The sequence below is a fragment of the Thermobia domestica genome, chromosome 7 (genome assembly GCF_964235325.1).
Source record: "Thermobia domestica chromosome 7, izTheDome1.hap1.1, whole genome shotgun sequence".
Taxonomy (NCBI): Eukaryota; Metazoa; Arthropoda; class Insecta; order Zygentoma; family Lepismatidae; genus Thermobia; species Thermobia domestica.
In genome coordinates this window covers 75264220-75282793 of record NC_137460.1, presented here as the reverse complement: position 1 = coordinate 75282793, position 18574 = coordinate 75264220, and the positions used below count along the sequence as shown (strand labels likewise).

General features: G+C 33.6%; 1 protein-coding gene across 4 annotated transcripts in view; it reads left to right on the top strand.

Annotated features, from left to right (window-relative positions):
- Positions 1 to 18574, top strand: part of LOC145690198 (band 7 protein AGAP004871) — a 402706-nt gene that overhangs the window by 349126 nt on the left and 35006 nt on the right. For 3 of the 4 annotated variants that reach the window (XM_081764850.1, XM_081764848.1, XM_081764851.1), the window contains 2 exons: positions 9330 to 9402; positions 14950 to 15032. In XM_081764850.1, the coding sequence (XP_081620976.1) occupies positions 9330 to 9402; positions 14950 to 15032 (156 nt within the window). The remainder of the gene's footprint in view (positions 1 to 9329; positions 9403 to 14949; positions 15033 to 18574) is intronic. The other variant, XM_081764849.1, reaches the window with a different exon arrangement.

Below are 18574 nucleotides of genomic sequence, written 5' to 3'. Positions count from 1 at the left end.
GCCCCAACACTGTTTTTTTCATACAAATTAAAATGCATTTCATTTATTGTTTTGCAAATTGTCCCTATACGAAGTTTCGTTGCAATTCTCCATACTCTTTAGGAACTTCTGACGTATACATACTTATTTGCACTTTTGATATTTCCTAATCTACAGCTTAGAAGGTCCGTGCCCCACTCAATCGCTTTTTTTCAGGAAAATACGAAACAGAATTACCTCAATTTACGTCTAGAATATCTGTGCACGATTTCAAAATTTTGGGTGGGGAATTCTGCCCCCTAAAACCAATTTTTCTCAGAAAATAAACCCGTATTCTTTTTTTTTTTTTTTTTCGTATTGTTCCTACACAATGTGTCGTTCCAATTCTTCATGTCCTTTAAGCACTTCCGACATACTGTTATTAGCACTTTTGATATTTCACGATCAAAGTTTTGGAGGGGTCTGTCTCCCACCGAAACGTTTTTCTTTTTATTAGGAAAATACGGAACCCATATTCCCTCATTTTTCGTCTACAATATCTGTGCACAATTTCATTCATTTCGGTTCACTTCTCGCCTTTCGGGCGTCAACTTTCATCATTTTGGATGGGGGATTTTGTCCCCTAAAACAGGCATTCGTTTAGTTTTTGCGTATTGTCCATACACAAAGTGTCATCGGAATTCTTCGTCCTTTACACACATCAGACATATTATTACTAGCACTTTTGATATTTCATGATCAAAGGTTTGGAGGTGTCTGCGTCCCACCTAACCGTTTTTTCCAGGAAAATACAAAACACGTATTCCTTCATTTTACGTCTGCCATATCTGTGCACAATTTCGTACACTTTGGTCCACTTGTTTTTGTCTCTCGGGCGTCAACTTTCAAAATTTTGGGTGAGTGCTTTTGCCCCCGTAAAACAGTTTTTCCGCAGAAAATAAAAAACATGTATTCGTTTATTTTATGTGTAGTATCTGCCTGTCAAATTTTATCAAAATCGGAGTGTTACACTTGGGAAGTGTTACTTGTAAGAATAAACCGTAATGCCATTGATACCAGGTGGAATTAAAGAACACTTTTAAATGGGATTGCAATTTCGTTTTCGGTCTGTTTATAACATTACTGTATTAGAACGATACGCTCATTGCCATTTGCTATTTTTGTTATGTGATATACGTAGCAGACAGTTTTTCTTACATGTCTCTAGAAAAGATTTCGTGTGAGTTAGAATTAAGTTTGACCGGTTCATAAATGACAAGTAAGAAACGTTTAAGAGAAATACAGAACTGTTGCATTATTATTATTATTATTATTATTATTATTATTATTATTATTATTATTATTATTATTATTATTATTATTGATATTTTTGAAACTTTAGAATTACGTGCTTACGAGGATTCGTGTCGGGTCCCCTACGAAAAGAAAAGCTGGATATGTGCCTGCACTGAATGATAGACGTATGAGTCAAGGTATAGACGAGCGTGCTAGGCGATCGAGTCCGGAGCATCAAAAACAGACTAAGACCACAACTTGCAGTTCTTCTTGCCGATTGATGCTGCTTTTTACCTGCTATGATATGTCGGATAATAATGTGAAATAAACGAAGGTCAAGACCATGGCGTATTGGTGTTTCATGCACCTAAACCTGTAAAATATTTGTGCCGAAAACATCTTTCACTCACTAGCTAAATTTGAGGGTATGATCGCTCATCTTGCCTTAGCATAATAAAAACCTTAAGACCAAATTCAATGATTTTCTATAGTTTTTTTTTTTTTTAATAACGGGAAACTTGTTTATTTCATCACGATAAATCACGTTTGATACTAAGATGTCTGTTTCTGACTATATATATTTTTCATACTTTATTGGAGACAATTTTTTTTTCAAGAAAAGAGGATGATAAAGGAAGCTACACAACACCATAAACTGAAAGCAATCGGTATTACTAATAGTACACTAATTCTAAATAAATACGTCATCAGAAAAACAAAAAGTTATTTCGTAATTGTATTGTTTCAGTTTTATTAACATAAAAATTATACTTTCTACAATGTTTTGTAAAGAAAAAAATTGAACAGGACCGGATGGGATTCGATCTGGTGTCAAAACAGTATAAGAATTACTAGTCCGTCACTCTACCCACTTGACCACACAGACAACCTTTTGTTACCTGTCTTTTTCTTAAGGAATAAATGCTCATGGCTATAGAGCATGTCACTTCCAGACTTAAGACAACAGTATTTCTCTTTGTTTATATATTTCCGTATAACATCTTGATTACAGAAGCTAATTTATGATTGGCAGACAATTTACACCCCAGATTTAAGCCAACAAATGCAATATTTTACTCCAATTTCCAAGTTCCTTGGTTCAGCTCTTCTCCTACCAATCTTGTTATTCCCTCTGCAATCGTGCTGTGCTACTCCAAAAATTCCCTCGAAAGCATTATTGCCAGTATACACAAAACCGAACATAATTTTGTTTTTTGCTTATATTTTTATTATATTTTTTGGAAATATCTCCTTAGATGGATTGCTTTCTATTATCTCCACTTACTAATAACTAAATTTTACCCATCAACATATGGAAAATGAAATAATTGCGAAAAATCGTGAGTTACAGTATACGCGCAATTTTTTTTGCGCATGGGAGTACCTCCCATTGAAGTCTAAGAGAAATCTCACGGATATTTCCATTATCCTAAAATTTTCTACTGTGACAGGGACATCCCTTTGAATGCAATAGAAATACTGTGTATATTTCCATTATCCCTAACGTTTCCGTCTGACAGGAACATCCCATTGACATCCAAGGGAAATCCCATGCATATTTCCATTACCCTTAAAATTTCTACTGTCACAGGTACCTCCCATTGAAGGCCAGGGAAAATCTCGCGGTTATTTCCATTATCTTGAAAATTTCTACTGCGATTCTAAATGTCCCTGGACAGGTATAGACCTTGTGGGGCTCCAATGTTTGTCCTCTTCAGCATCTCGTGCTATGTGGGATGATAAATCCGAGTTGAGTTGATTTTGAGTTTAGCATCCCGTTCAGCAGCAAGGGAATATGAGACGTGGACCTACAGTTTAACATGCAATCCAAACCTAGATGAATGATAAATTCGAATTATGTATTTCTTTTGTAATTATGAAGGCATGATTATTATACGCAGAGAAGAATATAAAGATGATTCATTAATGACAAGATCTAAAAAGTTATGTCAGAAGAATAGAAGAATAGAAACCTACGTTTTTTTGTTTCCTCTATTACCGTTATGAGCACTTTATTATTCTTGTTGCTAGGCGACATAAGCAAACACTTAAAATACAGTCTTCCTACACACGTTAAGTTATATGTATGTATCACTTGCAACACACGTATCATTCTCAACAAACAGTGGTTGTAAAGCAGGTGTGTTGACGAATATCATTTATGGATATCGATAATACATGCAAACTTTCCTTGTATATCTATATGGATTATGTCGTTGAAATGTTCTCTCTAGAGCAGCGTTTCCCAACCGGTGTGCCGCGGCACACTGGTGTGCCGTGAATGGGCCGCTGGTGTGCCGCGAGGAATCGAAACAAAATTAATAATTTTATAGCAATCAAATTGCCAAACGTAGGGAAAAATGTATATTTGTATTTCACATGACTATGAACCTCTACTATGAATCTACAATTTTATGTTTCATACAGGGTTACTGTTCTGTACATTTCTAATGTTGAAAAATGTATTTGTTATCAGTGTTATGACCATTATTGCTTCTTTATTGTTGCAGATTATTTCATAACTTGAAAATTTAAAATATAATTCAATCCTTTCGACAAATTACCTACATTTGTGTTTTAAAAGTATGACAGATTTGTTTGTTAGTTCGTTATTTAGTGATCTTCCTTCTTAGTAAAAGGTTGGATATAGTTTTTAAAAAGAAAGCGTATTTTTAAAAACCTGAGTCCAATATTTCACTGCAATTGTTTTCTATTTTAAAAATAGAATGAAAAATAAGCATAATGATTTACCACGGGGAAAAACCTCTCTCGGAAGGAGATCAATAATCACAGAAAAAATGCCACTGTGTTTTATATTTACAAATAATAATATCTATAAGTGTGCCGCGAGATTCCAAGTAACACCCGTAGTGTGCCGCAAGTTGAAAAAGGTTGGGAAACGCTGCTCTAGAGGAAAATAAAGTTAGAAGGCAGAAGAAGATATAGATACCGTATTACTTCAATAGAGACACCAATATGTCAACAAGAGAACTCCAAAATATGCATCATGTGGTTGGACTAAAAGAAGAAATAGACGGAGAAGTCAAAAATTGTTGACCCTCGTTCGATCGATGGGAGGTTTCATCGGGGTTCTCCCGTTTCCTCCCACTTTCTTCATTCCACCATTTCATTAATTTCTCAACATCACCATCTTTAACCTAGCTAGCATAATCATGGGACGTAAAACTCAAAGATTTTATTTCATTTTCTTCCGTTTGAGACCTCCTTCGTGGCTAGCGTACACTCCTTTGGCATGGAAGGACCAGGTTCGATTCTCGAAGAGAACCCATGTGATTCGAATCCTACGTCCAACTGTAGGTCCGCATCTCATATAACTTCGCTGCTGAAAGGGATGCTAAACTGAAAATCATATCAAATCCTCTATTTTGACAAGCTTATGATAGTACAAAATGTGCTGTGTCATATTATGGATAACCCTCGGTGTATTTCAACATTGATTTTACGATATTTTCTTTTGTCTTTATGATGTATGGAAGCTAAAACCATTGGTGTAATGCTAATAAAAAGTTTTTTTTTTTTTTTTTTTTTTTTTACATATTCAGAAGAATTTATGGTGGCAAATGTACCACTATATGCAAAATATAACCGTATTTGGGATCGTAACAAGACTTATGCGAGAGTAGTTAGAAATTGAGGATGCACTAATGAACTAACACTTGATTGAATTAAATAAACAAAATCAAATCTATACTCTTTACATACGGATGACAAGTAAGTTTAATGGCCTAAAGTGAAAGTCATGTTACACTTAGAGAGATTTTTAGTACATACCTCTTCTCCTATCCATACCGGGCCCATCACCTCTCCATCTTGTAGATGTTATAGAACGTCTTTCATTTAAGGATCACAAAAACGTCGGACAGAGGTTCTGTCAAGAATAATCTTCCATCTTACTGAAGTCTGGATTTTATTCAGAAGTTAATTCCTAGGTTGAATTCAGCAGTTTTCTGTCATTGAACCCGGGAGTAGACTAAAGAATGCGGAATCCAGACAGGGTGGTATGATCAGGAATCACCATTATCTCGGTCATTTTGCTTTTTGATAACTTTTGTTGAGTAAGCTGAGCAAGGTAGTGAGGAACCTCAAAATGTCTTAAGCACTTGCTCAAAAAAAAAAAAAAAAAAAAAAAAAAGAGCATTTGCTCGGTTTTATTTATACTAAATCTAGAGCACTTGCTCTCCAGCCAAGAACAATGAGCATTTTTCTCACGAGTAATTTGAGTAGAATTATTTTTATTTATACGAAACTGGGCATTTGCTCCGAATTTGTGAGTTTAAAGTACTTGCTCACTTTTATTTATATTGCCCAATATACTATATCGTGTATCCTACATGACATTTTTTTTTATCAAAAATACCTCTATTTTCTATACACATTCGAAATGTTTGAAGGTTTCAATAGTTTACACATTTATTTTCAATATTTTTATTCAATAATAGCGTAAAATAATTAAATTAGAAGCAAAAGACTTTGATATTGGCTAACTTTATTCCACTGTCAAGATTGTTACAAGGGAATAAAGAAGGAATTCATACTTCTCAACATCAAATATAAAAACTTCACTCCGAAGAGCAGTAGATCCAAGTATGAAACATTTTATAAAACCTTATCCAGTCTTTCTGTGTTATGAAATTATTAGTTGGCTGCAGCTCCTCAATATTTATATTTAAACTTTGATTTACAGATTTGTAAAGCAAACAGGAGAAATTTTCATTCGAAATACGCAAACGGCAAGCTACTTTAACAGTTTTCCTATATAAGACAGCAAATGACCTCTTAACAGTAAATGGAAAGTAGTCCACTACTGAAATAGAAAGAAATTTATGGAAACAAAGATCGAATTCGCGCAAGGAATAAATGTTTTTTAATAAGTAAAATTATACGATAAGAAAAAAATTAACAGCTGATACCAACAAATCAGACAAGTTAGAAAAAAATACAACATCGAAATAGTGGTGCAATGAGATCATACACATCATGAAACACCTTGCAAAAATATTGTTCGGAGGAAACAATAGCTGTCAGCGTTTGTCATTACGTGGAACGTAAATAATTCTACATTAAGAAATCTAGACCCTTGAATGCATTTCTTATTCCCTGAAAAATCCCGTTTGTTCATTAGTGTGCATTGTAAAAGCCTTTAGTTGGAAGTTAAACTTTTTTTTTTTTTTTTTTTTTTGCCATCGAAGTTTGAAGTAATTGAAGTTTCAAACTGGCAAACAATTGTTTGTGTAAAAATATGTTTCTTTCAAATATATTGTAATTATTTGGAACTGATAATATGATTTAAATCATTAGGAACGTACTAGAATTATAATGACGGTAAAATGAGGAAGGTAGCGAAAGAGGCTATAGTTTATGGACGGTATTAAAACATAAAAAAACATACGTGAAGACAAACAGGTTAGATGAAGAATATGGTGCATGGAAGCTTCTAGGTTGCTGGAAGTGATCTGCCGATAATAGCAGAATATCTATAATAAAGGCAGTGGCGGATCTAGTCCGGGGCCCTAGGCCCCTCATTTTTTGAGTGTCAAAAATAATTTAAGCTGTTATGCATATATTTTTGAAAGTTTATAGTAAACTCATGATATACCTATAATAGTCTGGTTCTGGCTACCCCCCAGTTTTTACCTCCTAGATCCACCACTGAATAGAGGAGATAATATGATTTAAGAATCTCCATGGATCATCGCCGCAGAAACAAATCTCCTGAGTGAATTTTGTTCTATATAAAGCCAACATATTTGATAATAATTATGTCTTGTCCTATTATGATATTTATCTATACGTGATAACGACGGAAATGTTTGTTTCTCAGCAAACTATTCTTTTTTAATAATTTTCAACTAAAACTTCACATAACCTTTCGATATAAGTAACACCGCGATATTAGACATTTCCATCGAGAAACTCTATTATAGGAAATGATACCTGAAATAATTTGGACTTAGCCTGTTATAAATAAACATGCCTGAACAGATTTGTTAAATGCAAGTTACATAATACTTTTAACTTGTAGCGATCCTAAAGAAACGAGACAACACGAGCAGAGACTTAAGGATTGATTCTCTCTCATCAAATGAATATGGAGTATATATGTCGAATGTCTAGGCGAGACTAAAATAGTACGGATTAAAGTACATAATAAAAATTTAAATTGTAGGAAGTTTTTCAATACTGCTCAACTTGCAGCACACCTCACAAGCGGGATACGGACAAAATCTCGCGGCCGAAACCTCGCCGCCCAAACCCTCGCGTGGCCGAAACCTCGCCGCCCAAAACCTCGCGGAACAAAATCTCGCCAGGCCGAAACCTCGCGTTGCCAAAACCTCGCCGCCCCAAACATCGCGGGCTAAAATCTCGCCGGGCCAAAATCTTGCGTGTACAAAATCTCGCCGCTAAAAACCTCGCGTGGTCAAAACTTCGCCGCCCAAAATCTCACGTGTCCAAAACCTCGCCGACCAAAATCTCGCTTGGCCAAAAATTTGCGGAATGAAACCTTTCCTTAAAATTTACCCAATGAGTTTCTTAATATGCAGTTCCATATTACAAATAATAATAATAATAATAATAATAATAATAATAATAATAATAATAATAATAATAATAATAATAATAATAATAATAATATATAAAACATCGTGTGTGGGGGCTTTCTTGGTGTATTCCCGTTTTTTCCCAATTTCTTCATTCCATCATTTCCTTCATCCTGATCATCTACGTATCCTTTAACCTACAGGACATAATCGAGGGACGTAAAAACTCACATATTATTTCATACTTTCATAAATATTATTCGATTTTGTTAGAATTTCCTAAGGTCACCGTCAAAATGAAATAAAAACCATCCCAGGCTTAAACTCCATGTATATTGAAAATTTGATCGAGATCAGACGTGTGGCTGAAGAGGTATGGTGTCAAAAACATGGTAATTTTCATTTTTATATATACAGATTTTCAAAGCACGCGTTAGAATATTTTCTTCTCATTATTTTAATGCAATTGTGTGTTATTACAAAATATATACATATAGCAATATATAGAGCATTCTACATCGAAGAAATCATGTATATATATATATATATATATATATATATATATATATATATATATATATATATATATATATATATATAAATGGAAACAACAACGTTTGGCAGCTAACTCCTCCTAGATCCCTCTACTGATTTTGATTTTTGGTGCATGAGTGAACCATGAGCTAACTTATTATTTTTTTATCATGTTACTTTAATTGAAATGTATATCCTAAAGAGAGAGTGGGATGACTTCCCTTCATAATATATGCGAAAAATTTAGTATCTTACGAACTCATCAAATTAGAAAGATGAAACTCCTCAATTAAAATAGGGGACATGTCCGAGTGTTTTTTTTTCTTCTTTTTTTAGGAAGGTAGAAGATGTTTTCTATCATATATCATATGTTCCAACGTAACTCTGAAACTTCTGGAGATATTTCAACCAAACTTGATGTTGGGGTGAGGTTGGAAGAGGTGACATGTGAAAATAATCAAAAACGATCAATATTATTGTTGAGTCCATAGTTTTTGGGGTTGCTGAGATGAATAGTGACATACATACTCAATGCCATTTAAGTTCAAGTTTAGCCTCTATCTCTATGGGGAGTGAGAAATATGAAAAATAAAAAGTACAAAATGGACTAGATTAATGGTGAATTCATTAGCTTTCGGGGTCATGAGTAAGCTACTGACTCATTTGAAATGACTTTTGGGACCCAGTAGGCACCTCAAGTTTTTTTTTTTTTTTTTTTTTTAATCATACTCCTTTAAAGCTTATTCTCAGGGTTAGGGTGTTTAAAAAATATGTCAAAAGTAGAGTATCTTATGAACTATTGTCATTACACTTTTAGTGAAATTCGTATTCTAAGGGGGAAGGGGATTATAATATTTCCCATAAACCTTTTCTTCTTGTGGGAAGAATGGGTATTTTAGTTATATTATGATAAAGGTAAAACATCTAATTAACTACAAACAATTTTTTTATTATTACTAATTACTTTATTTTGAATCGCAGGTTGTGCAAGAGTACGAAAGAGCCGTCATATTCCGTTTAGGAAGACTGTTATCCGGTGGAGCAAAGGGACCAGGTAAGGCCATTTTTTTCTTTGTTTGAAACGTCTAAGAGTTAAAACAACACTTTTCTACCAATTTTGTCTCTCTGAAGGTTACGAAGGTGGAAATGCGTAAGCAAAATATTGAAGAAATCTTAGTTTTATACCTAGTATATAGGAAGGGAAAAAAGTTGGACTAGATAACAAATAATTATTCCAATAAACGAATAGTTGATGAAAATAATTCGAGTAACTTATTGAGTAATTTTAATGGTACTTGTAAATCTCCCTACTTGCCCCAAAGTAGCCAGTTGTAATTTAAGTATAATATTTTCTCATATGTAAGGAGATAGAGAGGATTGTCATAAGATTCCAATGCTTGAAACTCGCTTCCCCGAAATCAAAATCTGCGGAAGTGTTTGCATACACTCAATAGCTTTGCTAAGCGACAAATACAGATAAAGTGAGTGTCCACCTACAATCCTCTGATCACCAACGACGGTAACCTCGTTATAAACCACTTTTGGCCGGTCTGTTAAATACACAGAACAGGCAGATACTTGTAATAATGCCAGAATCCCGGATTTTCGTCCTTACGTACTAATGCAGCTCCCCCTAGCTAGTGGGAACATATCTTTACGAGTAGTGACGGTACCTGAGCGTTGTGAGGCTAGCTCACCTCTCTCTCTCTTAGAGAATAGTCTCAAGCTATCGAATGTCACAGCGTGGCAAAGTGTAACCCAACCAGAACCTCGGAATAACCCGAGGGGGCTCAGATTCTAGTCCTGCTCACCCACTTGTCATTCCACAGCACAAGAGGTAACAATATACAACCACTACTTCCAGAACCCAGTGGCACGCCTTAGTCGCTCATTTGGAAGGTATCACGAAGGCTTCTCTAAGCCGGAAGGGACGACATAGTGTGGTAGAGCGTTCACCTCCGGTGTTTGGGGTCCCTGGTTCGATCCCAGCTCGCGCCATGTAGACTTTGTGGTGGACAAACACCATGCTCGTGGGTTTTCTCGGGGTTCTCCCGTTTCCTCCCACTTTCTTCATTCTACCATTTCATTCATTTCTCATCATCACCGCCTCCTTTAGCCTAACCGGCATAATCGTAGGACGTAAAACTTAAAAAAGAGAAGAGAAAGAGAGAGAAGGAACGACATAGTATCAGGCCCTGCCCAAAGTTGAGTATCCTCACTTATTTTGCTCTCGTGATGGCTACCTTCTTGTAAATGAGGATGAGGGCGAGCATGAGAAAACATTTTGAGGGTGAGGGCAACTGAGGGCTAGGAAAAATCTCTCTCTCTCTCTCTCTCTCTCTCTCTCTGGCCTAATCTACCTCATTTTACGGAAGATGTACACCGTACAATACCGATACCAATGGGTGATGTAGTCCATCTGCATCAGGCAGATATTCCTACTTGGGAGACACTAATCCTTTCCCCCGGTAGGGACGGCTACAATAGTCTGCCTTGCATTGTAACGTAGTGAGGTAAATACAGTAAAACATATGCGTAACTTAACCTGTTCTTAGCAGAAAACTATGATTAACGGGGAAAATTCCGTGAATTTTCATGTGCAGGGTGGGCTACATACCAATAGTTTAAAACTGAAATAAACGGTATTATTAACACAATAAAGATTTGGCAACATACTCACTTGTTATAAAAGGTAATGAAAGTAATCCCATTCATTTCAATATATATTTTCTGACCACGTCGCAGCATGTTGATTGATAACTGCGTGCAGTAATTCTTCGACGATTCTGTGGATAGGTTTGTGATGATATCTGTAATTTCATACAGGGATACGGATTATTAGTCTACACTTTTTATTTTAAACTTACCCAGAAATAAAAGTCGCACATGAACAAGTCAGAAGACTGTGATGAACATAAACTCTAGTTAACAGTTCGTTCTTCTGAAAGTGTTTCATAAACCTATGCCAGAGACTCGCGTGAGTTGTGATATGTTGGTCCATCTTGTTGAAGAAACTAGTTATTAATTTGCTTTGGTGTTGGCTAACTGTAAACTGCTCAATTATGTCAAGATACACTTCGGTGTTCGCAGTTGATGTGAAGAAAATTGGGTTACTATTCGTAATCCTAACACTGTTCACCAAACACTTTTTTGTGTGCGTATGTGTGTATGTCGTGTACTGGTTCTTCATGATATGCAAGTAAAGATTTTCAGAAGAATAGTTACTCGTGTTCTGCACATTCATATCACCGAACAGGTCGAAACAGGTGTGAGAAAACTCAGCAAGGAGTCCAAAAGTACTACAGTGTATTTCTGAATTATTTTTTTAACAAAGGGTTTTAAAAAATAACATTTACAATACATACTGGTTACATTTTGAGAACTTACAATAAAACTACACTAAAAATCAAACCAAATATATACCTCCCTTACATCACCCAGAACTGACCTTAACTTGAACACACCATTTGGCAATTTACGTGCTTTCATTCGTGTGACATCGTGGGAAACTGCCAGTTCTTCTTTACGTTTCTCTCGTACAAATGGCACTACTTCCATTTTAATCTTTCCGAAACGTTCAGTCTCTATGTGGAGCACTGAGAATGTTCCTAGCCGACTGAGCATTTTTAACACGTTCTTTGTCCTTTCGCACCTCCGAACATTAGTTTCTATGATTCCATACTTCCTCGGTGCCACACAATTGTTTGTTGTTTCTGGTTTTGAAATTTCCATCATAATAACGCCTGCACTAAGTTTGATGTTGAACTATGTTTTTTAACAGTATAATCCATTACGCATAGGTGTTCAAGTATAGTCAAGAAGAAAATGTATACGTGCCACCTTTGTATAGAACAATACATATATATATCACACTTTAGTGCTAAGTTTAAAAGTGTATATCTCATTACAACGCATAAAAATTGTTCACGACAACAATCACTACTATCGCACAAAAAAGGATGAGTAAATAATGCCCAAAGCCAGTAGCGTAGCTAGGAATTTTTTCATGAAAGGGGGAAGGGGAGTAAGGGACCTACTAAAATTTTGAGGGACTATTCATGCTCAACATGCTATGTAAACATATGTAAAAAAAAAATCTGACACTAATATACATACATTCTCTCTCTCGGTATGCGTAAAGAAAAAAAAGACAAAGCCTTGGTAAAAGTAATGGTTGTCAGTTTATAAATATTTATTTTCCTTGATTTCGTTGTTGAATATCTACGCTTGAGGTAGTCTAAATAAACGTCAAAAAGTTATTCATTTATGCAAAAGAGAAAGAAAGGAAAAAAACAGATATTTCCTACCAAAGTGCCCGGAATGATTCAGGTCTTTGTGCATAGGTGAATAATTTGCCGCCATATATTTACTTCAAGTCTACATGTTGGATAACCCCAAGTTATAAAACAATGAAGCCAAGAAAAACTTCCAATTTAAACTCAACCATTATTTCTACTGGAAGAAGATTTATCAAAACCTGTTTCTTCAAGCAACGTAGCGATAAAAAAAAGAAAAAAGAAAGAAAGAAAAAACGCACTGATGATGAGAGAAAATATCGCTGAAATTTTTGTGATTGTTTATTCACATAGATGCTTTATATAAGTGTTAATTATTATTAATTGATATGCATCCTATTGTTTCACTAAGTACGGATACTTGTTATGAGTACAAATATATATCCATCACGAGGTATAGGACACTATGTCACATTTGCCTAAGTTAACATTAGAGCAATTTTATCATGCCGATTGTTGCTTTTATTTATTTTCTGCTACTGTTGAACTATTGTAACAAAACGTTCAACGAACAATGGCAGAAAATAAATAAAAGCAACAATCGGCGAGTTGGTGATCGCCTTTAGGAAGGGACTTTGTTGTTCGTAGTTTTTAAGTAAGTTAAGTTAGCTAGCTCAAAAAGTAATCGAAATATAAAATCACTAAATTTCTGAGCATATATTAGGCTACTAACCAATACGATATCGAATAAGATCCCAATATCTGGGAATATGTTCTAATTTAGGTTTCCAATATTCATTTTTTATAAATAAATTACTATGTATATAGAACAATATATATATATATATATATATATATATATATATATATATGTATGCTGTAGTTTTTCTTCTATCAGTGTATATAATAAGAATGCAACATAAAACCGAACTTTAACTAAAAATTATAAAATTTAAAAATTTGTTTATAAAATAAAATGTGTTGAAAGACCAGATTAGAGAAACATATGTGCATGGGTGAACTATACATAAATATATATATATATATAAGTTATGGTTAGTTGTATTTTGTAACTAGTTACAAACTTCAAATAATTGTTTCTTGATAAAAATTAATGTTGTGACTAAATGAATTTTCTATTTGTTCTAAATTTCTACACAATTCTTTGCTCTTATGAACTAAAGTCATATCTAAATCTATCCTGTATCTTACCTGCAAGTTTAAAACAATTATTTCATGTTAGAATCATACTTAGATTAATTCTTTATTTATTCTACAAGCCTCAGATATTTGTTTATTCTTATTATCGAGTAAGCCTGAATAAATTCTTTATCTTTTCTGCTAACTCTTAATAATAATTTGCGATTGTTAGAACAAAGTTATACTTGACCAAAATTTGCAAGTTTTAGTGTATCGTGATTGTCAAAACAAAGTAATAACTAGATTAGTTATACAGTACATCTGTTCTATAGGTTCTTAAAAAATATAAAAACTATTACAATAAAGCGTGAGTCTAAATGAATATTGCATACCTATCTTTTAAGTACTATAATTTAAGTACTATAATTAAGTACTATATGCTACCTTTAAGTAGCATATTACAGTAAAATAGCTTGAACATTTTTTTATATCTATCCTCCAAGCTCCAAACTATGACTTATAACAAAATCAAAATAATGCTTGAATGTAAACTAGTATGGTTAGAAACTATTCTTTTTTATATTATTATTTTGTCAAGGGAAAACATTATGCTAAGCTACATTTGGAGTCAAGAAAACATGGAGGTGACGTAATTTCTTGTCATATTGAGGATTTTGAGATAGGTGACACCAAAACAGGAAGACATAATTGTTCCAAAAAACCTGCAAAGGATTATGTAATTGGACTGTAAATACCAGGAATAGTTCTATGGTAGTTAACGGTATGAATTAGAGAAAATGTTATGGGTACAGATATAAACTGTTTATCATTTATGTTTAACAGTGACCTCAAAATTTTCTAACAGAAATAGAGGCATGTAATATATGCTTTAGGGCTAAAATTTGTAAAGAAAAATCATTGATTAAATCATTTTATAATCTCCAGATAACATAGATAAATAGAAAATTATTTGTTCTAAAATTATTCGCCGATCCTAAATTATTTCAAAATTCTCAACCCAACATAATGAATGAATATTTATACCTCCATTAGACTTCTTTATAAATTTATCAGTGAATAAATCCTAAAGCACTGGACACTTTATGCAACTTTTTAACATTATAACTAATCACATATGATTACGCTTTTATTTCAGCTCACACGAATGGATTTTATCTTCATATTATCTTTGTGGTGTCTGTGTGTTTCTTTCTTTTCGTCTACAGGTATTTTCTTCATCCTGCCATGCATTGAGTCATACGCCAAAGTCGATCTTCGAACCAGTGTCTTTGACATTCCACCGCAGGAGGCAAGTGGTGGACACGCATCACATGCAAACTACCATACAAATAATGTTTTTTTTTTATGTTTCTTTTTTGTTTTCTAAACATGATGGATATTCTGTGTTCTCTGTATCATAGTTCTCCACTGCTTCATGTGTGCGTGTGTGTAGTTGCCTATAGTCCCTCTTTTAGCCCTCCCTCCTCCTCCCTTGCACCAGATACTTTTGTATTTCTTTTATGTTTTGTGTCAGTGGCGACTCTTGAGTTCTGTAAGTTTTATTCCCTCACCTTGAGCGATACAAGTTTAATTTTTGTTGATGTGACTTTTCTCCAGAGCCGCCACTGTTTTGTGAATATTAAATCATTACATTGTATTTTCTTATTATGATTTCATTCAGTTGCTTCACTGCAGTAGCACATATTCGCTGGCTCAGCGATGGAACTATGTTCTCGATGTTGACATCCTGTCAATGAAGTTCATATAACGTTATGCTGATCAGTTTAAGCCATGGTGTCTCAACCTGAGGGTGGTAAAAATCCAGTTAGGATCTAGTGGTGGAAAAAAGTATTTTGGATGTTTCATTTTGATAGACACATTTTTTAAAAAAATTCGTAATAGATTTGGACAAATTCGCAGTAGCTTTGCTGTGGTTATCAACAACTGATAAATCTAGTTGTCCGATTTCGTCGACAATTGGAAAGGAATTGGTTTCGTTTGGCATCTTTTGTTTTTATTTGTAGAGTTGTATATGTTTATAAGGCTTACACATATGTACAACTGTAAGCAATCAGCAAATAATCAAAAAGCTTATTACAAACCGGAAATTATTTATGGAGGTCGCTGGCAAGAAGATGTGAGCAAAGAAGGGAGGAGGGAAGTTGTGTCGTTGTGATAAGAAATAGGTTGAGAAAACCTGGTTTAAGCAATCCTGCTTATGATTTTGTAGCTCCTGTCATAACAAACATGTACGTTTTAAACCACCTTATATTTAATTTTTACTTTTGCAAAAATATACGAAAAAAGGGAACACATCTCTCATCGTAACATTGACCATGATTAAATGTTTGCCACTAAATGTCGGCACAATGTTGGAAACTTTCATTTCCTGGTCATTGATTGATGTGCATGTGCTGCTGGAATACTCTGTATATAATGTATTAACATATTTTTTTTAAAATTCAACTCTTGAACTTTATTATTACACGTACTGCATGCGAATGAATGCACTGCAAAGTGGAAACCGATTTTACGGAACAGTAATTTGTAAAATCCCTCCACGTTTTTAATAAAAGTAATACATCGAATGTTTGTTCAACATGAAAGCCTTTATGCTAACATATCTCGCAAACAGTCTACTAAATATATTAGTAAATGGAGCCTTTCACTCAGTGACATTTAAGTTATAACCCATACGATAACTGTCAAAATTTCGAATACACCAAATGAATGATTAAACGTGATAAATAACTAAACTGTCGTGAAGATCTATCACTGTTTTTGAACATTTTGGCTCGCATACATTTAATGTGGTTTCTATGTATTGGTATGTTTAGACAAACGATTATTTTTAAAAATATCATTAAAAAAATAAGATCATATTTATAATATTATTTGATTCATTTATTTAGTTGTTAGTTCCACTTGCCTTCCACAACATGACACTGCAATCGAACTATCAGGTGGTACGGAAAATGTTAGAAAAAAATAAGTAGAACATGAAATTCGTACACTAAGAATATCCAAATAATATCATTGTCGAAATGAAGTCATTATTATTCATTCTTTTATTGATAAAGAAAAAGGAATTTTTAGCTTTCGAGAAGTAGACTCAAAATATTAGGAATTTGATTTAGGGGTCGTTCAAAAATTTTGTGGCCCCTGAGCCAAAAACTAATTATTGGCCAAGACTGGAATCTTTTGTTCCATTTTGGATCATTTTCCTAAAATTCTTGTTAAAAACTATTTTTGAAATCTCGGCCAAAATATTCATTGAATTTCTAAGAATCCTATCAATATATAAATAATCTTTTATGTAAACACCATCATATTTGTGACAAAATTTTATTACTTGATTTTTTTCAGCATTTCAGACTCTTAAAACAATATTAAAAAATATAAAATAAAACAACTAAATAAAGTGCAGTATTTTCCTACTAGTGCGAATAACCTAAAACAACTTATTACAATATACTATTACAGTTTGAGATGATGTTAGCTGAAAGATAGTGCCACTGTACTGTTGCTTATGAAAAGATATAAATAGATTCATAAAAGTGAAAATTTCTAACCTTAATATCCTCTAAGGAAACCAAAACATATCAGAAAGTTTTATATTTTACTACATATTATCTTCAATATTCTTGGTTGGGAAACTTACTCAGTTAAAATAAATAAATAAGACTCAGCTGTAGGGGGATTACGTAGTTTATAAGACTTTCCAAAGCATCAGAGAAACGTTTTAGAAATAGGTACGTTCATTTTTTTAAAAAAAGGCAAGAAAAATGGAAGAAAGAATGAAAAAAGCAGCTTAGATAATAAACATGCTTACAGCTGAGCAGAGATTTAATCTTCGAAGTCAATGTGATTAATTTCCTTCATGCAAAATAAAATTCCCTGACTTTTTAGGTTAGGAAAAACTGATTCATTGTTAGTCAATTAAAGGTTACAAAATTTATATGAACAAAGAATGGCGTGCAAAATGCTTTACTAACTTCTCTAGTGTATTTCATATTTAGAAACTCTCAGCTGTTGCCTAATAAATAACTAAAGATTTAGAAATTGGAGTCTCCCCCACCTACCCTGTGCAATGAAGGAGACTACTTTGTTCTCTACATTAAAAGAAAAAAAGAGAAAAAAGTACATTTTAACTTTTCAGATAACTGAAAAGTGATGAAGAAACTCCACATTGTATATGAGTCACCGAAAATAATGCTTACTATTAGACCAAGATATCTAAAAACTTGTAGGGTATGTCCTAAGAGTAGAGCATTGGTAAGATTTGTTGGTAGTCCATGAAGAAACTGGGAGGATAAAAAAATGCGTCTTGGTGAAATGGTAATAACTAAGAAATCTCATTGGATTGGATTAACACATGATTCTATATATTGGCTGATTTTTGGTTTCGGATGAATATGATTGTATGGGACAGATATAAATTTTATCCACTTCTTATTTAAAATGAAATCGGCTTCAGAAAAGTTTTGTTTATTTATTTATTTTTCAAAAATCTTCCGCTCAGAGGTAAGATACTTTTAATAAATATTTATGTTCTACTGTATCTCTAAAAAAGAAAAAGAAAAAGAAAACTTCGTTTGGCAAAATTCCAAATTAAATCGACAGTATAAAATACACAGAAAGATAAGTGGTCAGTTTAATTGAATAGGGTTGCACTCAATATTAGCTTAAATATCATTTTTTTCTGTCGTTGCTAAAACATAATTCAGCACATGAATTTATTAATATTTATAATGTTTCTTATATGAACATGATACAATTGTCACATTCATTAACACAACATCCATATAAGTATTCAGTATGAGAAATGCTATATTTAAAAACTCCACTAGC